The 27,288-nt window shown below is 43.0% G+C and overlaps 1 protein-coding gene across 6 annotated transcripts in view; it reads left to right on the forward strand.

Annotated features, from left to right (window-relative positions):
• Positions 1-27,288, forward strand: part of LOC117755968 (doublecortin domain-containing protein 2) — a 151,573-nt gene that overhangs the window by 44,867 nt on the left and 79,418 nt on the right. The window contains exon 12 of one of the 6 annotated variants that reach the window (XM_034576188.1): positions 898-2,352. The exons of the other annotated variants lie outside the window; for them this stretch is intronic. Within the exon in view, the coding sequence (XP_034432079.1) occupies positions 898-1,007 (110 nt within the window). The 3' untranslated portion in view covers positions 1,008-2,352. Of the gene's footprint in view, positions 1-897; positions 2,353-27,288 lie in introns of those variants that run through there. 6 annotated transcript variants of the gene reach the window in all.

Genomic DNA, 27,288 nt, shown 5'->3' on the forward strand with positions numbered 1-27,288 from the left:
CATTGAAGAAAAAAAAAAAGTTACTGGAAAAGCTTGCAGTCCCTCTCTGCAGATTAAGAATAATGAGTGTGCCTACACACATTATATGCCATTTGATCTGATTCTTAAAAGCACATAAATTACTCGTGCTGTGTTAATTTCCAGTTACCATTTAACTTCAGAGGAATTGTTTAATACATACGTTACGAAAAGCATGTGAAATCAGACTGGACAGGTCCTCTGAAATCAATTAAATTCATGAGGTGGAACTTTTTCTTCTACTTTCATACTTCAGATGCTCATTAAAACAGAAAGGGGAGAGAAGGTCTCAGGGGACCAACAACAAAAAAACCATAGCCGGTTCCCTTTAAATCATTTGTTTGTTATTAGTTAATGACTCCTGAAGTCCAACAGCACATTTGAGCGATGAAATTTCTGACCTTCACTTCACAGTTGACTCTCCTCACTGTAGAGCTCATTAGTGGATCATCTAATCTCATTAGACGACGCTGGGCTAAGATGGCACCGCGACAAAGTAACCGGTCTCCCTCTCTCTGTCTTTGGTTTGGACCAGGAGCAGGAACAGGTGTGGACGCGGGCGTGCGAGTCTGGGACAGGCGGAGTCCTCGCTAACCCTTCTCCTCTAATTGCTGCGGATGCCAGTATGCTCGCTATACGCTGCCTTTCATAACAGTTGGTGTTTGGCAAGGGGCTTTTATGTTGATTTTAGCTGATGCTTTGCTACTTATTGTGTCTCTGTCAAAAGAATATTTTTGCATCCTTAGTCGAGCTGAAAATGCGCCCGTCCCTTGTGGACGCCAACTGCTCCGAGACACATTACTGCGAAACAGCCACTCTGCAAACTTCCAGCAACAATCTGATGTTGATTTAGTGTTTTTTGCTGTTGCTATTTACAAGAAACTTCTGCACATGGAGAAGGAGATGGAGGCACTGAGGATGGAGGGCAGCTGTGGGGATTAACGCTGTATGAGCAGCCTTGCTGGTTTCAACAGCTCCTTAGCCCGTAGGCATATACGGCTAGTTATTTCCATGTTGACAACAAAGATAATCAAACTTTTGCCTGCTGTAACACGTTAAGATCTACAATCAGCCCTATCACTCACTTCCTGTCATATTATACTTGAGCTTTGTTCTGCAGCCCAGTCTCTGTACAACAATGAGCTGCTTCACATCACTGACATTTGTTACTCTCGACCCTGATAACCTCGGCTCCGAACTTAGAATTTCACTCCTCTCCGTTACGTTTCCTCTGTGAGGCTCATGTTCCAGATCATGTGGAGCCATATTTATTGTCGCAGCTTATTTAAATAATCACCGGCATGTCAACACACATTATGGCCCTCTGTCAAGGTAATAACACATTGCCATTGCTGTTGGGAAGCAAATATTAAACCATAGATCAACATTTAACAATGCATAATGGACTGGATCTACATGTTCCCCCGTTTCCATTTCAGTTGCCCTTCGGCTATATTAGAATAATTTAATGCTCGGAATAATATGAAAAAAGGCCGCTGTTATTATTGCCTTTTTTGATAAATAGTTAAGGGAATCGGTGTTACACGTATTATGGAATATGAGGTAGTTTGCGTTTGACTATGATGTTATTGAGCCTGTTCCTTTGCCTTTTTTAGAAATAGTAGAGCAGCAAACCGTGTAAACCAAAAACACACATATCAAGTACATATAAATCATTCTCTTTGATTTATATGTCTATGGTTGTGGTTTGTGGTAATGTGACATTCAGGGCATTCTGGCACATGCTTCACCAAATGTTGTTATTTCATATGAAACATTTGCACACGTACTGTATGAAAGATTTAAAGCTGCAATAACAGTTTTTTTTCCGTCATTGGGGGCAGAGGAAATGAGCTGAATACACCATACTGACATGTTATCACCCTTTAAGTTGATATGGCAGAGCTGTTAGCGAGCAGGTGCCTATGTGCACATCCTGTAGTTATTTAGCAGAGTTATCATTCATTCGGAGCTGAGCTCGTGCTTCTGAGCACCTGGCAAATGTGAGCCTGTTAAGTGTGCATGTCCGTGCCCACGGTTCGTTCAGTTCTGCTAAATGCTCCATTATGTTCACTAAGTTTGTATTATCACCTGTTTGATGGTGGGCAGGTAGCATACAGATCCTGTATCAGATCTTCTCTGCTGTGAGAGTGGCAAGAGTTAAGAAAATGCTTTAATTTCTGAGAGCTAAAAGAAGCTAATTATGTCTCATAATCTTCTTGGGTCACTTGGTCCCCTGTGTGTTTGGGCTTTACTGTAAAAGCTTCAGCGACATTAGCAGAAGGCAGGGCCACAGATATAGCCACAGATAAAGTTCATATTACACAATTTAAAGGCGACCAAAATAAAACGTCCCGTTGGGTTTGAACATCGCTTGAGCCATTTGGGTATTGTAGGTACATGTCAACAAAATAAATAACTTCTCGTCTAGTCATTTTTTAGACATTTTAATAAAATATTGTTGCATATTATATCTTTAAATTTGCTTGCAGTCACTTGGAGAACCCTGAAAATTTAAGAAGTCTAAAAAGTCTGAAATAAAATGTTCTGAACTTCAGGCCTTAAAACGTTTTAAATATGCTAAAATATTAGTGGTAGGTCATTTAGGTCGGTCTCAGTTATGCTGATGTCCATTTAACACTCCTTTCCTCTTGCTTTTGTCAAAAGAAATGTTTAGGATGCTTGGTTTGGAATGTCTCTGTGTGATGTTGTTCTTTCTTAACTCAAATTTTAACACACTGAAATAAAACTACAAACAAAATCAAAGTGGAACTGATCAACCGCCTTATTCAGAATTTATCTAAGTACACTTGGCTTGGCTGTGGGAAAAGTCCATGATACCTACTGTCTGTACTTTGTGAGATACAGCGTTTCAAGGGTTATTCTCTACTTGACTACTTCAACTTATCTTGAATTAAGGGGAAGTGTAGGTAATTCTAGGACTCTGATATTCCTTCATATCTGTCGTGCTTGACATAGGTCTTAAATTTAATTTATTATCGTCTTTAAAAGGTCTTATAAAGTCTTAAATTTAACTTGTTGAAACCTTCAGAAACCCTCGTATTAAAACCTGAGATTTCTTTGCTCTTTACCGTTCAGTCTTTACAAAAGCGATTCATTACCTAAGTTTATATTTATCGTAACATAAAGCGCGTGTCTTTAAAATGCTAAAAGTACAAAAAGTACACCGTTTTTCCAGGTGCATGTGTACACACACACACACACACACACACTCACTCCTTCCTCATCATGGATATGTGGTGACTCCGCTGAAGGTTTAATGAACCATCAGTTGGAAAATCTCCCCGACTGATCCTGTGTCGGTGTGTGTTGGGTGCCAGGCCCACAGAGTTGGCCCCGGGGACTCCTTGCTCGGATCAGCTGTTGCGAGCTGAGCCAGCATCTGACAGAGCGCTGGGGAGCTCCAGGTGGGTCTGATTAGCTCTCCACGGAAGAGACGGGTCAAGGGAAGGCGTCTCGGGTTACCTTCGCACAGGAGGAAAGGAGGAAAGGAGGAGAGAAAGGGGAGGGGAAAGAGGGAGGCGGTGTGTGGCGGACAGGCAAATGAGTAGTTGCAGGGCAGCGAGTGGGAAATTAGACACATGTCGGCCGAGGTCTCAATTTTCCCGCTATCAGCACGACACCTGGCCTCGTCTTAATTGGTCAGGATACCTCACCTAATCCATCGCCTGTCCTCCTCAGTGTCTGGAGCCCTCTAAGCTCCGTTGGGCGCTGTGGCGAATGGACAAAAGCTCTGGAAGAAAGAGGGGCCTCTCTTTGAGGCCTAATCCAATTAGGTAACTGTTAGAAAACCGTGAGTAGAGTTTCACGTCCCTTTAAAAGTAGACACGAACTCCGGCAACCTCTGCGACCTCAGAGAATGCCATCTTGTTAAGAGTCGCAGCGGGGACCCCGATCCCCCTCTCCTCATCCCTCTGACCAGAGGGTGGGTGTGTGAGCGTGCGTGTGTGTGTGTTTAAGCAAGAAACAGAGAGAGAGGAATAAATGGTCCCAGCTCATATAGCAGCTAGTCTACATCCCATCCAAGTCTAAAATAGATCGGTATCTGAGGGCTCTCTCCTGATAGTTGTGTAATGGAGCTTGTGTTTGCTTTCAGTTTAAACTTAATTAACTCTTTAATACTCTTATGTAAACACAACAGCACAAAATAAAACAAAACAACTCAAGAGCCACTGTAGCATACAAAAGTACAGAAACTGCACTACGGGGAGCGATCTGATTTATTCATATTTACAGAATCCTGATTGCCTTAGGTGATATCTGTGCCCGTAAATACATGAATATGTATCACTGCTTTTTGAGACATGCTACGACTTACATATTTCCCACACACCTCCCAATTTAATTCGTGCTAAAAAGCGTTTCAGGCGCCGCATTAAAAAGCCACTGTTTTCCATTTGTGAAACGCATCTAAGTATCGTAAACCTGTGATGTGCCCTGCCCAGGTGGCACGGCCTCAGAGACTGCCCCTAAATGTTTGCTAAAGGGGGGGATGCAGGCCGGCCCGCCCAATACCCCATAATGCCCCTGCATAGTGATCAAACAATGAAATTTAATCAGTGGCCTCCGGTCTGCTTCCCATAAAAATGTGTTCTCTAATATAAAGTTCATTTCTATGAATATTAGAGCAGCATATCATCTGTTGAATATTTCATTTGATCTGCACCTTTAATAATGCAGAATAAGGAATTGAACATTTGCCCCTTTTCCTATAGATGATGACTTTGTCCACTATTGTATATATATATCACATATTGCATTACACCGCGCTGTGCGTAGTTAAAAGTGGCATCTTCTGCCATGGAAATTATGACACAGCTTAGGGGCTCATTTGGAGTCATTGATATGTAGTGAGTCCGAATGATGAAGATTTACGCAAATGAAGGTCAGCGACGCGTTGCTTGGTAACTGCTCGCCCTGAATGTTTATTTGAGTTAACTTTAAGATTCACTTGTTGGCCTGAGACATGAAGTGAAAGACCAGCAGCAGGAGATATAAGAGGTGGTGTCAGAGATGAAAATACTTCAATGTTTGTGTAAGGGCTGCGCAATCTCTTCACAGCGTTGCTTATCGGCTGTAATTGTTTGAGATTATAAGGATGCAAATGAAGTGTGTAGACATGGCAACCCTGTTGGAAAAAGCCTTGAGGCGGTCTCCTCTTTGTTTCCTTCCCCTCTCAGCCATGTTCTAATTGTATTATCCCCATCATTTTAGTTATTTGCTTCTCGCTCGTTTTCTGTCTCCCTCCCCTGAATGTCTTTGTAAGGCACAGTCATCAAGGTGATAATTGCATTGCCAGTCCCCAGTAAGAGACATTCTTAATTATTTCAGCATTAGGCGGTAGTTATACAGGCAATTAATGCATGACTTCACGATTATATACTTTGTTTGATTGCCTTTTATCAGCAGGACACAATGGGCTTATTTGCAGCTGACAGGAGGAACGCCGCAGTTTCCTACAAAAGATAAGTGATGTGACATTCGCTGTATGGCTCCCATTCACATGCAAACATCACATGTTGCGCTGAAGTGCTTTTAATCTCGAAAAAAAATACAGCGCACATGAGAATACTTGCATGGAAAAGTGTGGAGGCTGAATGAGCTGTCAAGACATGAAAAAGCCATTTAGGTCAGTCTGCGCTTTTGAAGACTTGGTGCCTGCTGCACAAATCTCCTCCCCTTAAATATCTCCCGGTCATTAACCAGTGGCGCTTGGTCCGAATTGTTTTCACCTTTCTTGGAACACGTGTTTCTCGCTCGTACATGCCCCGGCTTTTTTATCTCCAGGCGAGCAGTTTCACCCTTTGTACTCTGTGGCTAGTTGTTGAGGGTTTTTTTTTTTTTTCCTCTATCATTCCTCGAGTGTCTCCGATCTTAGTAAAAGTAACACACTTAGAATATGTTGCTAATAAGTGGAATTATATTTTACATGCTGCTTTATAATTCGATTCAGTCCTAATTACACTGTGGTGTACACCTGGCACTAGCCCCCACTACCACATTCCTCTGTCTTTAAAGTCTTGGCCTGGGCATCAAAGCCGTCTGGTTTTGATGATATTTTGGCACTCATCTGTGTTGGCTGCAACTTAAATAGGATTAGAGTGTTGCATGTTAAAAAGGCCTCTGCTCTTCATCTCGGCATAACAGGATATTATAAGTATTTTTCAATGTCAAAACTTATAGGGGGAAAAAACGGGAACATAGTAAAGGAAATTGCCAACAGGAAAGACCTCTAAATATGCAGTATATTATCGTGTAGAAGTCTTTTCGAAATCCCTTCATTCTGAGCTATTGCACTCCCTTGATATTGTAGACAGATGCAGTGGACTGGATTCAGCACACAACCCTTCAACAGACCAGTACACCGACGGTCCGGTCAAGTGCACCTCTGGGCAGAAACTTAACCGAACGCTGTTTGCCTGCCAACATTATTACAAGCTAAATTGGGTTCAGATATTGCTAGGCAGCACACCAGATGTCGGATTTAATAAGAACTCTTTTCGTGGCACACGATGGTATATTCAGAAGAGACGAGTAATGGGTAAAAGCTAATATTCAAATGAAAGGAAATTCAGGACACAGTGTTTGCAGATGTGCATTCACATTGTTTGCTAACTCCCAGTTCATTGCTTATTCTGGTGTTAATTATGGTCTGTAACTGCCAAGTCTGGCTAATTTCTGCGGTAATATTGATGAAGGTAGAAGAGCACCATTGATGTAGCATGGATCACTCGATCTTAGTGAGGAAAATTGAAATTAATATTATTCAATGTTGATTGTAGTATATAATAGCTGATATATAATTATCTATAAGGCTCACCTTTACTGTGCAACACTTGGCCTGAATTTTCCCAACAGGATAAAGGCTTGATTTACGACATAAAGGAAGTGTATCTGTCAAAACAGAAGGAAGATAACATTTTAGTTTTACTCAAGAGTTCTGGACCATTCCCTCTGTGAAGTGATGCTGCTCTCCTCAGATCACAGGCTCACAGAGAGGGCCGGTGAAGAGACTGACAGGGAATGTAAAAACTTTATGGATTATATTTTGATGCGGATGATTTGTGGCTATAATCTGAATATGGAGAGAGCTCTGGGACTTTAAATTGGTCGTGTTTCCACTAGATCTGTAAACAATAAAACTTGCCTGCACTTAATTCAACCAAGTGTTTTACACCGGGTGTTTATTTCATTGTACTGAGATCAAGGTTCCTAGTTGAAGGTGTGATCATTACAGTTGTTTGACATTTGCACGGCTGGAAGCAAAAACCATGTTGCTGATACTAATAGAACTTTATTTTGGTAGTGATGACTGCAGGGTGGAAAGCGGACAAACGTGACGGAACAACAACTAACTTGTTGTGCCCCTGGAGGAACAGAGGAATATTAGAATCCTAATGAACAAACATCAGTTCGTTGTTTACCCTTTTGTTCTGAAATGGTCCAGAACTCTTGAGTAAAATATCTACAACTATAGCTGCCATTTTAGTAGATTATAATACCATTATTGGTATTGTTACTTTATTATTGCTACTGTTCTGATGTTATACTTGGCCTACAGTGAGTGACTTGAGGAACAAAACTGAAAAAAACAAAAACAAAAAGAAACTAGAGAGAAGATAACATGAATAAATGAATAAAAAGGATCTAACAGAGACTTTTAGAATAAGTGCAACTTGTGTGATTTATTATTTAACATTACACAGTGTGTGTTCTGTTGATGATATAAACGGCTAAAATGCTTGTGCTTTTTATTGACAATCATCATTTAGTCTGTTAAAAGATTTTCTTCGCCTGAGCTGCTGTGAAGGATTAACGGTGCAGATAGTCGACACTGAACCAATCAAGACTGAAATGATTTAATCCTCATTAACATGCAATACATAGTATCTGCAACAATTAAGTTGATTCATTATTGATAAACTAGTTCAAGTAGCTTCCCGCTGTTTTTGTTTTGCATTAAAGTCAGGGTGGATGAATGGCTGCAACAAACAGTTATTTCTGATAAAATGAACATAGAGAGCAAAGTGATTCTACTGATCTGTAAACATGTCGCCCAGACTGCATTAATACTTGACATGTACTTGAAAATATAGTACTTTTGTCTATGCCAAGCTGTAGTATCATGAATTCATTTTCTAGAGGTTTTTCTGGATGAACTGACCTGAACTTGTCTCGGCAAGTACAGCCCTAAAGAAATTCAATTGTCAAGAGACAAATCCGTCCAGCAGCCGAGAAGAGCAAAGGAGGAAGCGGGATGATGTTATAGAGTGGCTGTCGGGATGACGTGGGGGAGGATGAATGGACTTTAATCTGTCTTTAATGTGCTCTTTATTTCCTGTTTCCAACTGAACGTTAATACACTTTCCTCTAAAGCATGATCACATCATTCCCTATCTCTAACTGTTTGTGTATGAAGTAACTGTAACCACAACACTGCTCTCCCAACCTTACGTTAACCCAAACCATGATTATTCTCTAAACCTCAACATGCCTCTTCTGTGCCTAAACTTTTCTTTCCTTCGATGTGCGTTATGAAAAATGTGCATAAGAAATGGTGGATGGAAAATCTCCCTATACATGTCACTCTAGGCAACATAAACAAACTATATTGTTGTTGCTTCCTTGTCCTAAAGATAGATTATTGCACATCAAAGATAATTGTGGAGAGGAAAGAGTGGAAAAGTTTGCTCCCAGCATAAAAGCCCGAGTTAAGCCCAAAAACTGGTTGGCTAAGGAGTTATCTTAAAATCATCATATCCAACAATATGTCTGTACTTTGCACACATCTTCAAGTTCAGGTTCGTGTAGAGATTATAATTGCAGTTTTTCCTCAGTCAGTAACATATATATATAGATTTTATGTCACTGAAAGCAATAACTGCTGACAAAGAAGAAGCGGCCGTCTCCTGTGGTTTAACAACAGAAGTTCACCTATTTTTTTCCTTTTCCTGCTGCTCACCGGGTTCCTCACTAGTATTTTATAATGAGAGTGGGATTATTCTTTTCACTATTTACTCATTCTGGTCTTGAGGGGCACTTCACTCTAAAAGAGCAGTGGCTTGAGTCACAATAGCCACTATTATATCAGCACCCCCCCCGCCTGATATCTACCCACAGACAAACTCCATTCACACACACACACACACACACACACACACACACACACACACGCAACAAACACATGCACAGCAGTCATTGCCCATGCAGCAGGACATACATCAAGACCACCGTGTGGACATCAAAGATCAAATTACACCTCCCAGTATGAGACGCATTGATAACCTCGATGTCAGTAGGAATCCAATCAAAATCTAAATTGTGCCCCACTAAAACGGCCCCCTTGATTAGTTCTCCAATAAAATCCATTTCCTGCCCTCATGCCTATTTTAGGCAGTTTATTTCCCCTGTGGTATCAAGCAATAGGCCCTACCCAGGACTCCCATCTCACAAGGCCCGGTGTGAATGTTTGTCTGTCTGGAGTGCTTTAGCCGTACAGTTAGCTTTTCCAATATTCACCGCCGGCTCTACCTTTTGTGTCCGCCTTGTGCAGAACTAAATGGGCAGGGCTTTCTGACCATTGTGGGACTTTTTGTACCCTTTTTTCCCTTTAAATCTCACAGTGCTGAGCTGCAGAGCTATTATCTTGCAGACAGGCAGAGAGGAATAGCACAGATGTAATACAGAGCCGTGGTCTCTCTATCACAGGAATGCTGCCATGAATCACTCACGTACAGAAAGCCTTATCTGCTGATAAGTGGTCTTATATTTCAAAAAGATTCAGCACACAGTCTGTTTCTGTAATATCATTATTACACGCTGCAAGTTTTATGTAAATTCAACTGTGGCACTTGTAATATTTCTCTTTGGCGTGTTTTCATTTTTATTACACTTACCTCTTTGTCAGTCCTCTGGTGCCTGTATCCGTGCCCTGGAGTGTGTGTTTGCAGGTCTTTGCCACTGATGCTTCTCTTATTTCTGACACTATAAATTGCCTTTAAGCACAAAGTATGTACTGGAAATGACCTCAGAGCACAGGAGTGATGGTTCAATTGTCTGAAACGAAGAGTCTGGGCCTTTAAATAGAAGGAACTGATTGCTGATTGCAGTTACATGTGTAAGCACTTCTATAGTCGGGCACATATAAGCATTATACTTATTATAATTATGGACATTGGCTTGCCTTGTGGTTAAAGGGGCAATTTTACATGTGAAATTTATCTTAGGAAATATGTGCGAGTCTGTCACAGTACACTGTCCTCTGGCTGTAGAGGGAATGTCAAGCTTGGATTACAAACTGGAAGTGAGGAAAAGAAAGTGTGCATTTAGGAGGCTAATGAAAGATGCTAATGAGTTGCACTATGGAAACTGAAAGATCATCTTTGGAACTTATGTTATGGGAGAGTAGAAGTTTGGACATGTCAACCACAGCTGCTTTGGTTTTTACTGTTGTCGGTCACATGTTCCCCTATAAATCCATTACACAACTAGGATACATCTTTTATGTTATTTAACTTGTAACTTGTAACTTGACAGTTTGTTCATGAGGGAGGTTTTAAAGTGGTAAACATCTCTCTGGGTTCTAATCGACCCCATGCTGTGCACATCAGAACTGTCACCTGCATGTAGGTGACACGTCTTAGTCTGTAAATAATCCTCGGCAACAGTGTTTGTTCATGCATAACCAATATAAATACTAACCACAAATTAAACACAAAAGGTTTGTCAGACCCATTTTAACAAGGAACAGAAATAAACATGTATAGTGTCCTATTGACCTTTAACTCTGCAGAGGCAAGGTAATAAAGGGTTAAATGACCCTAATCCTCCATCTTTTACAGAGGAGTGATTTACCATTGGACTTGACAAAAGGTGATTTGTTTACTCATAGATCCGCCCCTCGAGATATACATCCTGCCGCCTGGTCCAGATTCAATCTCTCTGTCCGGTGCAAGTGTGTGACAACTTGACAACTTGACATGTGGACGTAATTGTGTGTCACGCATATAAAGTTGACTAAAATGGAAATTGACCATCCCGGGATGTTTTACAGCAGAATTACCTAATTTACTGTATCGACATTATTGACCCCTCTACAGGCCGCAGAAGGGATTCTGGTGACCTCAGCCGGTAAACAAATGGGGGAGGGATCAATACGACAAAGTCAGAGTTCACTCAGCTCCCCTGGCTGCGTTTATTGCAGAATGAACTCCATTAAAAGTTTCCAAGGCCCAGAAGTCAAACATCATTTGGCTCCGGTGTCAGAAAGCGTCTGCAGGACAAGTCGAAGACAAGTCGGCGGTAATGGAGTTTGCTTTGGGGGCTTTAATTGCAGGTGCACCCATGCCAATAACTCAAAGAGGCCTACATGGGACAGGGACATTTGTTAAAGGGAGCAACTGTGTCTGAGATTAAAGTACAAGGCCTGTCCACACCCCAGATTTCTGGCCCAGTGACTTGTGCGTCTCCATTGACAGCTGTCCTCTTAGATCTGTGGCCGTGTCGCTGCAGCAGGACACGGAGCTCTGAGTCAGTCACTTCTCGGCAACTCAGTGGTTCTTCTGTTTTTTTGTTTTGTTATAGCCATGGCACTTGGAGAGGAGTTTTTTTTTTGTAACACCTCCTCATGTGGTGACACCTGTCATAGTCATTACTCTTAATTGTCCATTTTATCTTGTGAATGAAGGGCATACAGAATGAAATTAGGCACTTTGGTTGCCACCACAGTGTTGATTCGATTCAGTAGTCAGACTTGGGAGGTCTACAGTAATTGCGTTCACGAATTGAGCGAACCCCCCCCCCCCCCCCATCTCCTCCTGATGAAGGCGGCATTTCTGGACCTATTCCCCCTCCTCTGCCACTTTGTGTATTCTTCCCCTTTTTCTCCACCAGCCACAGCTCCGCACTCTCCTCATCAGTCACCTCACCCACTTCCTCCCCTTCCCTCTCTCCACTCTCTCCTCTGTCATCCCTTCATTCCTCCGTCTGCAGCCAAGACTCACTTTCCCCTCTATTTACAAAGATAAAGCCATAATGGCTCTCTTTGTGCTACTGACGGCCACTCAGCCGTGGCAGCCCCCGTCAACAGATAAATATTTCTTCTCTTTTTATCGCGAGCTGGCTTCAATTATCACAAGTTACAGTCGTTTAATGAATGTCCTCGGTGACCTTTGCTCCGCTCGCCTCCTTTCAGGGATTTGACTAATTTAACTTTGTGTGAACGCTGTGGATGTGTGTGTGTGGCGTGAGCTGGTGGGATTCAGAATGAAGGGGGGGCGGGGGGGCCTCGACATGTTTTGTTTGGTGACTGATAAATGGATGTATAATGCAAGTAGATAAAGGTTTGCAAAGGGGATGGGCCCGGGGTTGGGATGGGAAGTACATCTATACCCCCTCCCCTGCATCTCCCCCAAGCTGTCCAAAGCTGTGACATGTGGGCCGACACTCTGTCCCTCTCTCCGTTTCCCTCTCTCTGTCTCCTCTCTCCCTCCCCCTCTCTCTGTAGATAGATATTTTTATTCCTTGGCACCTCACCGTAGATAGGCCATTGGGCTCCTGTCTGCTGGGGCAGCTGGCTGGGGGTTGGAAAGGGATGAAGGATAAGTAGATTCAATCAGGCGTTGCAAATCAACTTTTCCACCAGCATCCTGGGAAGACCTGATAATACAGGTTTCTAATATCTGACCTGTCTGGCAGGGAAGAGAGAGAGAGCCAGCGAGAGGGAGGGACAGGCTGCGGAAATAAAGAGGAAAGCAATAGAGGCAAGAGAGAGCAATGAACACATTGATTTGATGTGGCTAATAGTTCTGCAGTTGATAAGCGCAGTGGCGCCAGTCACATAAATGAAAGGTTTGCAACAGGGTGAAATAAATTGGGTCCAGTTTTTTTTGTCTCAGTCCCATCAGAGGTTGGACATGTATCAGAGGACTTTGGCAGACGTGGCATCAGCAAGGTTTCCTGTTTGTGTCTCTCAGCTTTCATCCACTCCTCAATAAGAATACTGTTTTCAATGCTGTTTCAAAAACCACATTTTACGGCTGCTGGTGTGAGTCAAACTGCCGCTGTGGGCATTGTGGCATCACTGTGTGTGTGTGTGTGTGTGTGTGTGTGTGTGTGTGTGTGTGTGTGTGTGTGTGTGTGTGTGTGTGTGTGTGTGTGTGTGTGTGTGTGTGTGTGTGTGTGTGTGTGTATGAGAAACGCTCTTTAAAATTGTGCAGATTAGCAGTTTAATTGACAAACTGTGATACAGCAATGCATGAGCCCAAACAAGATGTTCGAATGTAATGTCAAAGCCTTTCTGGTTGTATATCACCTCCTGTGAAAAAAAACTCATGAGAAATTCATGTTTATGTTTGCGGAGAAAACTGTAACACATGTCTAAATAAAATGTTTAAAGAATTGAAGTTAATGATGAGGTTAAGCAAAGACACTGATAACACACTGTTTTTGACGTGCACACTTGCGGTGTTTTCTCGCCTGAAAGTCAAGATCATGGTTCATGTTTTTGTTACATTGATCACCAATGTGAATAGCAATTAGAAATTCTGGGCTCAGATTTTCTCAAAAGGAGCTCTTTCTTTGTGTATCTAAAGTCGTAGTTGCTGCCTCATTGTTTCTTTTGACATCAGTGAACTTCAATTTTTTAAAGCATGTTTCTGTAACAAACACACAATCTCAGATTTACTACCACCGGCTTTGACATTACACCCGAACTTCCACCATTACGCGAGCTGAAAATCGTATTGACCCTTACTTGAGACCACACAATTGCCCTATTAAAAAAATGACAGTCTCGTTATATTGCGTTTAGAGCTGACAAGTTGTAACCAAACAGAGCTGCTCCTCTCTGAAGTGTTGGTGTAGAAAACTCAGCCTCCCTGGATCAGGCTTGCCCAGACCGACAGGGAAGAACCTGATTTGTCTGTCCAGCCTGCGCTCGGTGTGACAGTGCAGACACTGCCACTCTGACCTTTCCCGATTTACCAGCTACGACGGAGCCAATACCACCACTAACGAGACACTGACATGGCTCGACAGCCAGGGGTGGCACGCAATTATTCTACTGAGGAAAACTGCACGTTGATCTGTGTGTGTGTGTGTGTGTGTGTGTGTGTGTGTGTGTGTGTGTTTGTGTGAAGCCTGGGAGAAAGACTCAAGAGTGCATGCCTGTGTCACCATCCCCTGCCGTCACTGTGAAGCCGACAGAGCTGTATTCTTCCTTATTGATGGTTGATGTGTCCAAATCTCAGTAGAACTTCCCTGTCAGATGCCAACGCAGGTGAGTTTCATCAACATGAACCCAGTCACCTGGAATGGCTCGCGTTTGGTGAGGGGTCCTGATCTCAGAACAGCCTGGCCTTGTCTGCTCCCCGCGACTGCCTGATGTGACCCATTTATTGACTTTGTTGTCAGCTGTGCTGTTTGAAGTCAGGGTTTTGGCTATAAGCAATTTATTTTTCTCCATCCCTGCTATTGAAAACAATCCCCAACCTTGGGAAGAATAATTTGTGGCTTCACTGAATCCATGTCGATGCTCAGATACGATAGGTTATTAATAAGAGAGCTGGTTATTGCGTCATATCGCATCTCTGCACTACAGACAAACAGAGTCATCAGAACTGCTGTTTTGTTGTGCTTTGCTTTATATCAACATTTTTGTCAGAGGATTACCTCATAAATAGATGATTAGTTTCATCTTCATCTGATTAACATTGGTTAATTAGCAGGATAAGCCACTCGAGCGCGGCGGCAGTGGTGTCGTTCGTCTGGAACATTTCAGATGAGGTGACTTTGAGAACAGTGTCAGCAAATCAATTAAGTCCTCAGTCAATGAATTAAACTGGCAGACAATAATAAGACGTACTGTATATACACTGCTGCCACCACCTACTCTTGAATTTGACTTTGACAAATTGATTGAATGATTAAATCCATACCTTTTAAACAGATTGGCTATATGCAAGGCCGTAATGTTTATTTGTATTGTTCACTTAGAAGTTGCTTCTTACTCAGTGCTGCGTATTCAAGGTCATTAATTCCTGCCATGGACAAACTGGGCTGTTTGAAACACAATGTGATTCCCGTGTAAACCTGTTATGTGACGTACACCAAACCTCAGCACCTTTTGTCCAAAAATACAACTACAAAAACAAATTCTAATCCATGTAACAAAAAGCGCTGTGTTTCCTCAAAACCCCTCCAAAGAATGGATGCTAGTCCGACACGCGCTCTCTCATCTGTCAGGTCATTGCTCCATCAAATTCCGCACCAACTGCAAGTTGCACATGGTTATTACATCAAGGCAAGTTCATAGAGTATTACAATAATCCAAGAGGGGGGCGGGCGGGCATCAAACATGGAGGAAACTGCAATAGGGAAGTGAGGTCAGGACCTTCCGCTGCCGCCTGGATAATAAAAGAAGGATTTGTGCTCGGAACAAAGGGGGAGAGGTGGAGGACTTTGGAGTGACAGTGTCTGAACAACATCCAGCAGTCAGTCAGCTGGAGATAACAAAAAATACACTGAGGAGCATTAACTGGTTTTAAGAGGACAATACAGTTCAATTTGTTAACGTCGAGTCTACATAGGAATATAATACAGAGGCATAAACACGGTGTCTGCCCATCACTGCCTGCTAAGCATCGAAAATTAGCTTTATCAGTTTGAAAGAATTAAAATCAAATGCATCCTAATCTATTCACTAAAGCCCGTCTCATCACATACTTTGATCTCTAACTCTATGTGAATTAAGGATAACAATTTTGCTTAACATCAAGCACTTCAATCAGATAGTTAGACGGTCCTTGGTGGGAATATGTGCCAACTTCCAAGGGCATAAATCAAAGGAATAAGAGGGAGCTGCTATTCTTTTGTTGCAAAGGCCACTTGGCTCAGCTCATAAGTGGCTGAGCTTACAGCAATACCTTAGAGGTCTCAGTGCTCGGCGTTCTTATTGATCTGTCTGTGTAAAGTTTCTCCAGAGTGATTCTGTGTGTAAAGCATCTATGCATTTTAAAGGCAAGCTGGAGTCCAGACTGGTCACGTAACATTTATCTATACCCTAAACCCTGTTTATACCAATTCCACACTTGACAAATTGTCAGGGTTCTTTAAAGCTCAGTTTATCACTGTTTTCAGATGTCCTCTCCTAAATGCCCTTAATTAGGAGTCATGCATTTGCGATTGATGGAAATTTCAGCTTGCGGAATGGGAATGGGTTGCAGGACTGACGGGAAGCAGTCCGCGAATTGCTATTTCAGAAATAGCTCGCCATGATCTTAACATTCCCCTCCTCTCCTCTCCCTGTAAGTGCTGTATATTCTTAACAGTGATCCATTGTGGGGCCTATGACAAGAAAATAATGTATTTCTACCAGAGTCTATCAGAGAAATGACTTTGGAGGTAGAGGGAAGAGGAGCTAGATCAATATGTTTCAGGCAGCTGTGAGTGTTTTTGAAACTGAATTTCCACCTTCCTTTGAGTTGTTTTGACCTTGATCTCCAGAGAAGATATGTCTCTGCTGCTCCCCAGCTTTCACCACTCCGTGATTATCCTGTACAGCATGAAAGATAACCTGCGTGGTGAGCTCCACTTTTCCTGGCCCCCCTCGCGGCAGCCTTCGCCATTATCTTGCCAATCCGAAAAAGCAGAACAAAAGATGTCGCCATGCGGCCATCGCACACCTTCATCCTGTGCACACCCCTCATTATTATTATTATTCCCTCGCTGTCTAACGGTTCTCACTGATAATTGAATTTAAATAAAGAAAAGGCAAAGGAGAATGTTCTTTTTGTGCTGCGTTAACACGCTGTCATTAAAAGCGCTGCTTGCTTTAATGGCCAGGTCTTAAACTATCAAGACTGTTGAGAACTGGAGAGAGAGAGGTAGAAAATAGCAAGGGGAGTGAGCGAGAGATTAGAAAATTTGATTATAATTAGTTTACTGCTGTAGCAGTTAAAAGCTTGTGGGGATCTTCAAACCCTCCTGTCTGTGCACGGCTCCGGCTTCCCGTATGGGCATATTACATTTTCAGTCTACTTTACCATGACATGCAGGGCCACCACTCGGACCAAAAGGAAATGGGCATGAATGCATGATGGGATTTCTGCCAAAATAAACATCCAGCGTTAGTCCCCAGATGATTGCTCAAAGAGAGGTGCTCATCGAGGCGTCAGCAGACAGAAACACATGTTGTGACAGTTCACACAGAGCGATTCGATGCATGCAAAAATCAAATGATGTGCCACAGCCAGGGAGCCCTCCCGATGAAAACAAAATCAGGGCATTAGCATGTTTCAGCTGTGCCTCAATCAAGGTTGTCTTGTGGTCTCCGGTTTTCATGTCCCTCGGTGGGATTGAAGACGGCCAGAGCAAGAAGAAGAAAAAAGGAAAAGCAACCTGTGTGGATATTAGATGTTTTTTTTTGAAAGAATTCTCTCCCTGTGCGACTCGCTCCCTTCAACCTGACTGGTTAGCCAAGCAAAAGCAAACAAATGCAGTTCCATATGGTCATGCTGTGCCAAGATACAGGGAAGAGCATTAGGCTGACACAGGCGCTGATAGATGACTGCCTCATATTGACTGCTTGGGTTGACGGACATTTGGAAAGTTTTTTTTCTATTTGCGGCTCCAAAAATCAAGTCACTCGCAAAAACAAAACAATGTGCAGGAGAAATATGTCGCTATGATGGGACCACGAAGCTCACAAATAGGTTGAATTGAATTTTAAAACAGAGACACCTGGAGAGTAAGTTCATACATACCAAATATTGAAACGTCTCTTTTGTATGGGCGTCATTTCTAGGCACAAATTGGGCAAGTTATACAAGTAATATCAACTGTATCGCTTGTGTCGAGTGCGGCAGCGATGGCAGCTGGAACCCAAAATGCATTACATTTTCATTATGACCAGAGCTACGTGGCACATAGTAAGGTGCACTCTCGGTGCACCCCATTTATTCTCAATGAAGAGGTGGCTGCTGCAGTTCAATGACCTCTTATCTGATGGTGTGCCGCTGTCATTGAAGCCATCAGAGTGAAAGGATTAAGCCTGGCTCATATCGATATAAGTCCCGAATGGAGCTAAACATACACACATACAGTGGACACAAGCACACACACACACACTCTCGCACACATACACACGCATGCAATATACCATGTCCTTTTGAAGAACATTAGAAAGGCATATTAGGTCAGTGCTTCTGGGTAGGGAGATATGTTTTCATCTTGTGAGCAGATGAGGAAAAAAGGAAAGTCAATAGAGTTCTCTCAACTAGATATTAAACAAATCAGCCTCGGCTGCCGGTCCATCGCTGGATGTCAATAGTACAATGACATCACATTAAATTTGCACCGCAGAGCATTTACATCACTTGCCGGGGGGAGAGTTAAGGCAGTCCCCTGCTTTGCTGCACTGATGGAGAGGTTAGAGTACTGCTAGGGTGCATTGATCACTGCAAGGATGCAAATAACTATTATCCTTCTACGAGTGAGGACACACATGTGCATACACACCCATTAGATATTATATGTGGTGGCATGTTTGGATTCTATTGGCATTTCTTACAGTACTTGACCTATATGCCCTCGTTTGTGCTTTATTTTCAGTAAAGGTGAAAATGTGCTGATGACACACTACATATATCGGGTTTCCTACGAGCTTTGTGGGGATTTGTTGCAGCACCGAAGACTCGGTCCATATGACAATTAGATCTGATGACCTTCAGGAAGTGTGCTTCTCGAGCGAAACGTGGCCCACGTGCATCGCTCCGGCAGCATATCAAACATTTATGTGCCCTGAAATCCTAAAACCCTTTGAAAGCAGTTACTCAAATAATGAGATGAAGGGGTTTTAATATTCAGTTCCAGAACCTGCTCTAATGTTGCACCATTGTCACCTCGTGGTGCAGTAACACAAAACAGTGTAATGGTTAGAAACACACAATGGAATGCCATGCGAAGGAGCCGGGAGCCCGTGCCTCCTAGTTGATCTTTCTGTTTCAGCATGCGTGGTCATAGTTGCGTGAAGACCTGCCTTTGAACCTACCTGCTTTAATGTCAGCTAATGCAGAATTTCATCAGATAGGACTAAATTACTTCTCCAACATGCATAATGTATTGTTACGTCTTTACACATCTGGCTCAAGATCAAGAGAATGTACTTATGTAAAAGAAAAAGGGTCAACCCTTCCCGCTGGTTTCCCATTGAGTGTAACCTATTGTGTTTCCATCTGGAATTTATTTGTCATAATGAAATCACTTCCAATTTTACTACTGGGGTTAATCGTGCATTATTCTGAATTTGAACTTTTTACAACTACTGGCTTTTAGCACCATTCTGTGATTTACATACATAACGATTATACTCTCAGCACTGCAGCTATAACTGCAGAGTTGGAAGGTTATTTTTCTGCGCCTGGTTCCTGAAGTTAAAGTCCCACTCATGTTTCCCATTCTGCTGCTTCTATCGACATCTTCAATCATCAGTCTAAAAGATTTATAATATCTGGTTCTTGTATAAAAATTATTGTACAAAGAATTCACAAGGGAGTTAAATAAAGCTACTTTCAGACATGCACTGAAGTCGGGAGTTTTGAATGAGAAGGGCGGACCTCGGTGTCGATGTGCTCTCAACAAACGTGTGATTCCCGCAGCGGAATTTATACATCACCTGCATTTTCTACCCTTGCCTGAATGTTGCGGACATTTCCCTGTCGTCGTTACCGTGTCTGACCTGAACAATCCCCCACTGAGTTTGTAATATGTAAAAGGCAAATACAGGAAAATATCCGAACCCAATATTTGCTGGATTTAACCTCCAATCACAGAGCTTGACATCCTGTCACATGTGCCTCTAACAGTGAGATTATGTTGGTGAGAAACCTGAATTTAATATCTTAAATGAGTTTAATTCCAAAATGACTGACACGAAGATTTCTCTGACACTAATTTGAAATAATTGGTCACAACAAACTCCCTCGGGGATTAATACGCTGTCTGTGAATGTCCTTTTATTTGTGTTTTTGAGGATATCGCTCTTAATTAGGTTATAATGTTTGCTGTCATGTCATCAATCTCAGGTTTGAAGTGGGTTAGAAATAGTCAATTAAAGCATAAAGTACGTGCACAATGCCCTAGAACACAATTTAATGTTTAGGTGCTTAAATGGAAACCTAGGGCTAAATTAATTTAATTAAACAGTAAAAGATTTTGACAGTTAAAAATATTGAATGCTTTTTTTTTCTTCTTCTTCTTTCAGTCTGCTTAGCCCTGGGCTATGTTTGTTCTCACAGATGAGTCCCACCGAGAGAGTTATTGGGCGCCGGCCTTGTGCCAAAAGAGAAGGTGATTTTTCAAAAGAACTCTCTTGGTGCCGGGAAGCCCGAAGTCCATCTGTATGTCTAATGTAATCTAAGAAATTCGGATATGACCTTCCTCGTGGCGAAAGAAATCTCTCCAGCCGTGGTTAGCAGTTGGCACTATCATAATATTTTTTTTTCTCCTTTGCTTCGCTTCGAAATCACTCTGTTACATCGGTTTACAAAAAAAAACAGACATTGGTTCCACTGGGTTCTCGGCGTGATCCCTGTTTTTTCTTGTAATATTCCGCTGTGGATCACGCCGCCTGTAGATGAGGTGTAAAGTTGTGTTCCTCAAATCAGGATTGCTCATCTGTTTGCCAGCTCAACACGTTCCCATTAAATGATACCAATCTCAAAGAGAGACATATTGACGAAGACAGAACCTTATGGTGTCATAACTAATAACTCAGCATCTTGATTTACCATCCATAATTCACTCCAGCAGGGCACTTACCGTCTTGAATAAATTGGAATATTTAAACAAACAGATATATGCCCCTTTGTGGCGTTTAAATAAGTAATACGCCTCCCTCCAAGTGTTCTCAATTCTGAAAAAGAGTGCAATCTGGTATACAAGTTTGATGCAGCCGCTCACCCAGAATGAGTGTTTTATTTTTTCATGCTCTTGCCATCCATTAGCTGTGTTTTTGAACCAAGTTGACACACTTTGAAATACAGATATTCAAAATGTTGAGTCAAAATTTGCTATGCTGAGACCATGCAATGATGCGTATATGTGGATGCATGCATTCACGGGCATCTGCGTTCGTCTCTGCAGAGCAAGGACGCTCATGGACAGATAGTGAGGAGTGTGTGGTTGCGACAGCCTCTTGGAAAACCATATGGTAGCATCGCGAAAGTCTCAAAAGCCTCACTTATTATTGTGTTTTCTCCGAGAATGCAAATTCTTGAAAATAATTAAGGAGCACCAGTTATACGGAAAATGCAGGCGTTTCGTTCCCCCCCCCCACCAACTGTTGCTCAATCTATAATCGTAAGCAACACTTAAGATCTTTGCAAACCAAGTCCTTATGTTTTGTCCCAAATTATTGCACGTTTGAAAATAATTACAACCTCATGTTGTGTCAAAAACAGTACGTTCACACACGGACTCCGAAATGTTCCTCCGTCATTTAGATTTTCGGGACAGGTTCGATTCCAAGGCCTCACACAGAGTTGTGTGAGCTGTTTGGGATAAATCACAGAAATGTCTTTTCAAACATGCGTTCTCAGAGCTGCCATATCAAACTGCACCATTGACATCCTGAAATAGACTTGGAAGCTTCCTTTTAAGGAAGATGAACTTCTCCTGGTTCCTGACGGCTTCTCAGGATTGGATGGTTCCAACGTTTTCGTTTGTTTTGCCGAACCACAAAATCGTCTCACTGGTTGACTGCAAATCTTTGTAACAAATACAATAATAAAACGCATCGGACCATTTTTATTGGATGTTGGATTTAAAAGAAATGCTTCAGACTGGGTGTGCAAAGACCTTAATTCAGATATGACTCCACAACATGTCCCATTCAACAGATCTCTGCCTGAAAGGTGCTTAAGGCATGTGGCTGAGAGGGGAGGGGGGGTGGGGGGGGGGGGCTTCCAACTCCTCCAAGCTCTTAAGTCACTCTCTTGCTCCAACCCATGAGTTACTCACTGAGTGAACTCCTGCCTCGCTTTTTCAAATGCTAATGACGAGTAGTGCTGAAAGCCTCAAATTGGGGCCGTGCAATTCAGCCTGTGGTGTCTGGTGAGGCCCGCCGCTCATGTTGGGGACGTGGTCTTTTCCCCCTGCAACCACCCCCCCCCCCCCTCCAGTCTTTTGGTGCTGCGGTAATAGGCACAGATGTTCCTCTTGCCTCACACAGGCCACTTTCCCTCTAATCGCCACCTTGTATGCGGACGGCTTGCACCTGCCCAGCGCTCTTTCTCCTTTTTTCTCTCTCTCTCTTTCTCTCTCTCCTCTTCTCTCTCTTTCCTCTCTCTCTCTCTCTCTCTCTCAAAATTCTGTTCTTTCAACCCCCCCACCCCTTCTCACTCTCCTTTCTGGTTATTTTCCCTCTCCATCTCTCTGCGGACCGCTGTAAGGCCCTCCCTACAATGCCCCCGCCCCAAAAAAAATTCAGACGCTACTTCTCGGCCAGCTGATTGTTTAAACATTGAACTGTAGAGATGGAGAAAGGGAAGACAAGAATAGTGGGGATGGAAGGTACAAAAAGAAGCCGGGTTTTCCTTTTTATGCGATTTGGGAATGGGTTATAAAAAAATACGGGAGATGGGCGAACCTCTCCTCACTCCAGCTGGAGAGAATTGGACATAATACCCTTGGCAGCTCAGACCAAACCTCAATGCTGATGGTGCATTTAGGCTGCCTCCCTCCATTGGGCTAGTGTATTGAGGTGCGATGGGGTTTTTTTGGAGGGGGGGGTGGAGTTGTAGCCACGCTTAAAATTAAGGATTGGACCGGAGTGCAGTTGGCTTTGTGGCCCCTGTGGTGAAGTGTGATTTACCGTCGTCTTCAACGGTGCTTTCCAACAGAGTGTGGAAATGTGTCAAAATTTGGTCTCTGTAGGGACGTGGAGGGGAAGAAAAAAAAAAAGAATCTCATTCCTCTTGCTGGTGGTTTTTTTTTCCAGCAAAATAAATGCGATAAGTATCTTAATCACCTTGAAATGAAACCACGGCAGGTGCCGGTGAAGTCTAATGGGCACATTCGCTGTGAGCCGTGTTGGAATTCAAAGTAGGGGATCGAGACTCCTTGTGGTAACATTTAATAAATAGCGACGAGAAAACACAATCACTTCAGAATATCACGTTACATCATATTTTCTTACATTTCCCCTTCACTCTCTGTGTGTCTCGTTCTCTCCAATAAGGCCTCGCAGACGTTAAATGTACATTTACTTCACTTTTCACCAGCGCGTGGGCTTATTTCCATGTCCTGTGTATCTAAAAAAAAATCTGCTGTTATCCTCCGTCTCCAGAAAGGACCTGACTTTCCCCCAGTTTGGTGGATGATTGCAGAATTAATGCACAGATAAAGAAGAGCTGCAGTTGGAGAGCCTAGGATTAAATCAATGGATTCTCTTTGGTGGCTTACTTTAGTGAGTATGGGCCTCGTTGTGCGTTCCTGTGTGGGGAGAGGAGACTTCCAAGAAACACCAGTCGGAGGCAAAATAATTGATCATTACTGTTCGTGGCACTACAGCAGAACCGAGGGATTTCAAAATCAATGTAGTTTTTCTCTCCTCCAACACATATTCATTTAATGCAATATTCAGCCTGTATCAAGTTGAGCGAGTGATGATTGCTTCGAGAGGGGAGAGGGAGAGTAAGTCTTTTTTGTTGTTGTTGCGTGGTGCATCTGACACTTTGTGATGTATTTTGACAGTTTTATGGTTCAGCAGAGACCTCTTTATTGCGTGTCTTCACCGAGCGCATCATACTGTAATCATAACTTAACCACGACCTTGGCCTAGCCCGGGTGGGGGGGGGTTGGGTGGGAATAAGGCGGCTGTAACGTTGCTTATGATGCAACACAAAACAAGCTAAGAGCTCATGGATGTCATTGATTTGGTTTCTCACACAGACGCTCTGCCTCTTTGCCTTCCTCTGGTCTAAATCCCCAACACGACAAAACATGAAATGAAAAGAAACTTTACTCGCTTGCATCGTAGCATCAGTTTTTATAACCAAACTTAATCTAACCAAGGAAGAAGGCTCTGACGTTATCCCAGCTCCAAGTCATCTAACACATAACGGGAGCTTTACTGATGTTGATGCACTATTCAGTCGCTCCTGCATCCACACAAACAGCCTCACAAACACACTGGCACATGTGCTAGGCCCAGCACATTCAGCGCAGTGTGTTTATTCAGCCTCTCGTCAGCTGTTTGATTGCTCCCCTCAAAGGGCAAAGCCCCGCAGTCGCTCGCACGCAGGATAATTAGTGTTGTGATTGTACTCAATAACCACGGGTACCTGTCTGCAAGAACCCACAGGCCACTCTGGTCAGTTTGACTTGATGCTCACCAAAGGAACTGGCACTCGCCGAGCCAATCAAGCGAATTATTGCAGGTTACAAGGGTTTTGATAATATATTTATGCAGCATATGTATGACAAGACTGCTGATTCGGTTACAGCAACAACAGCCGCACCTTCCATCTGCTGAATAGTCTGCTTCGCGTTCTCGCCGAGGCCTCGAACTTCCAGGGTTGCAGTACAGCACGTTGTCATCTGATCACTTTGAACGGTTAATTGGATTTACATCTCTCTCGTACAGCGTTTTGAGTTTAATTGCAGCTCCTTATTCAGGATTTCATTTCATAAACCGGGTTGTTCAAGAATGAACTAAAGATGCATTTCATAAGCTTTTTCTGTGTGCATTTACTGTAAGCGTCCTTCCTCTGTCACGTGCGACTTTAAGTACTTATTGACAGCTTTGCTATACACACAAGATGTGTATCAATATTTCACCATGTTGTGGGGTTATATATTGTTTAATGGTGATATATATAGTGTTACAGTGGATGTCAGATCACGGAAAATATAGTGATTTTTCAGAGCACATCTTATCCTTTGCATGTTTAATATCAAAATTGTGTTGTTTTTTTTTTAAATCTAGCTCAGAATCAGAACAGGAATAAGAGAAAGATCAATGATACGACCTGTAACATGTTTAATGTTGATATGAATCTTCTTCACTGCAAAGAAACATTGGTAAAAAAATACGTACAGATTGGATTTGTGAGTGTACCCTGACCACTTTGGTTCACAGGGACAAATTTGCATTGCGTGATTAGGTGATCGACATATTTCTCTGACATCCTTGTGTCAGACAGCACATTTGCAAAGTCTTTGCAGGCCTTAATGAATATTGAGTGTTCTATCTCTTTTGCCTTCCAATTAATGAATAGATGTTGGTAATTATTTGACCAATGCCTCTCTCTCATGACATGTCCCATATCCATCACTAAGTTAAAAATAAATTAAAATCAATAACACCGGGAGACTCTTAGGACAGTGTCGGTGCTTCCTATGGAGAGACCCATGCAGGTCTGAATAACAACTATTGATCCTCCTTGAGGAATATTCTCTTTTATCACCTCCCCTCCTCAACATGCACACACGCACACGGGCACACACAACGCACACAAGATAAGTGTTTCTTTTCCCTCTTTTCTCGCAGTTACATACAATCGGCAGCACCTGACGAAACCTCATCTTGTTTGTTCTTATCACCCTATCGCACGATAAAGAATGCAAAAAGATCGGAAAGTGGAAAACGAAAAAAAAAAAGGTGCTGCCGATAAAAGCGGGCACGCTCGTGATTTATATTTCAGATGACTCCCTTCTCTGCACCTTTCCTCCTGTCCCCTGTGTGGTAGGTAGCCATTGTGTAAACTGCTCCTTGAAAAACAAATGGCTCCCTAAATCGTTGTAAAGAGCTGTGGCAGCTCGATCCGAGCGGAGGCCCAGGGAGAGAAGGGACGGGAGATAACGTGTGTCAGCAAACATTGACTGGGCTTTATCACAATGAGGTTTCTGTGTTGGAGGAGCTAAGAGGCTGGCCAGCTAATCGTCCTCCACAGAGAGCACACATTCCTACAGGTCAGGGCTCAGGGTTATATACGTGTGTGTGTGTGTGTGTTTGTGTGTGCATATGTGTGCAGAAGGACTTTAAGTGTGTTTATGCTAAGGCTACTCAGTGGAAAAGCTGCAATTTTGTATTTTTTTCCCCGTTCTCTCTCCCTGCTCCATGCTCCCCTCCTACCGTTGGCTAACTTTCTACGCTGTGACCTGCGATAAGCCCGACGGAAAAAGCAGTGTTTGCAGTTATAACTGCGATGACTATTTGTTTACCCTTATCTAAACTGCGCGATAAATCATAGACGAAAAGTAACATTCTGGCGTGGTAGGAAGTCGAAGAGGAGAGAGCTGTGTGTGCGTGTGTGTAAACGGAGGGGTCACTCTCAGCTGCGGGGGAGAGGGTGAGAGTTTACTGCCTCAAGGACAGACCGGGGAATTAAGTTTCACACAGGCATGAAGGGGTTTTACTCTCTTAACAAATGACATCTAAGGAGAAAGGCACACTAAAAGCACTCAGGGTGATTCCGCTTCAGCTGCGAGGTTAGCCTGAAGGCATCTTTTCATCTCGGCTCGTGACTCGGGAGTTCTGCCCCCTTGTGTTGTCTTTAAGTGTTTGCTGCTCTGTTTCTTCTAGGGGCACCAGTTCTGAAACCGTTTCATACCTCAGTGCTTTAAGATTGCGTCTGCCTGTCGTCTCCCCCTGCCGGCTCACTGGGAGCCAATCCTCGGCTGCAGTTGCAAACTTGGGCCAACAGAGGGTCAGCCTTCCAGCTGTTTCCTTTTTCAATATTGGTTAGGGGGGAAAAAAGCAGCTGCTGTCAGTGCATTGAAACCCACACAGCCTCAAAACGCAGCACTGGGACTCGGTATTAGCGATGCAGAGGACACCCTGGTCCGAGATTTACTTTGACTATACATCATGTATGTTAATGTGATTCTTTATTGATCCCTCAAGGGAAAGGCTGTTTTTTGCTTCGTCCCCCTCTGGGGAGGCAGGAGCGCCGGGTCACAGACAGCATAACCCCCCCACCCCCCATCACCACCACCACCTCACCCGGAGCTTGTGGGGACCCACTGTCTTGTTCAATGACACTTCGTCAGTGTGAATGTGTCCTGACACGGGGGTTTGAACCCTGGTCACGTGACTGAAAATAGCCTATGGATTATTACTTCAACTTGCCGTCACAGCTGCATAGGAAAATGAGGAAAATCTGTGATTGTAGTGTCAGTGTTCACGTCTGTTTCCTTCCCCAGTGGGTCAACTCTGTCCTATCCTTAAAAAAACCCCATCACTTACTC

This window comes from Hippoglossus hippoglossus, chromosome 22, assembly GCF_009819705.1.
Source record: "Hippoglossus hippoglossus isolate fHipHip1 chromosome 22, fHipHip1.pri, whole genome shotgun sequence".
Lineage (NCBI taxonomy): Eukaryota > Metazoa > Chordata > Actinopteri > Pleuronectiformes > Pleuronectidae > Hippoglossus > Hippoglossus hippoglossus.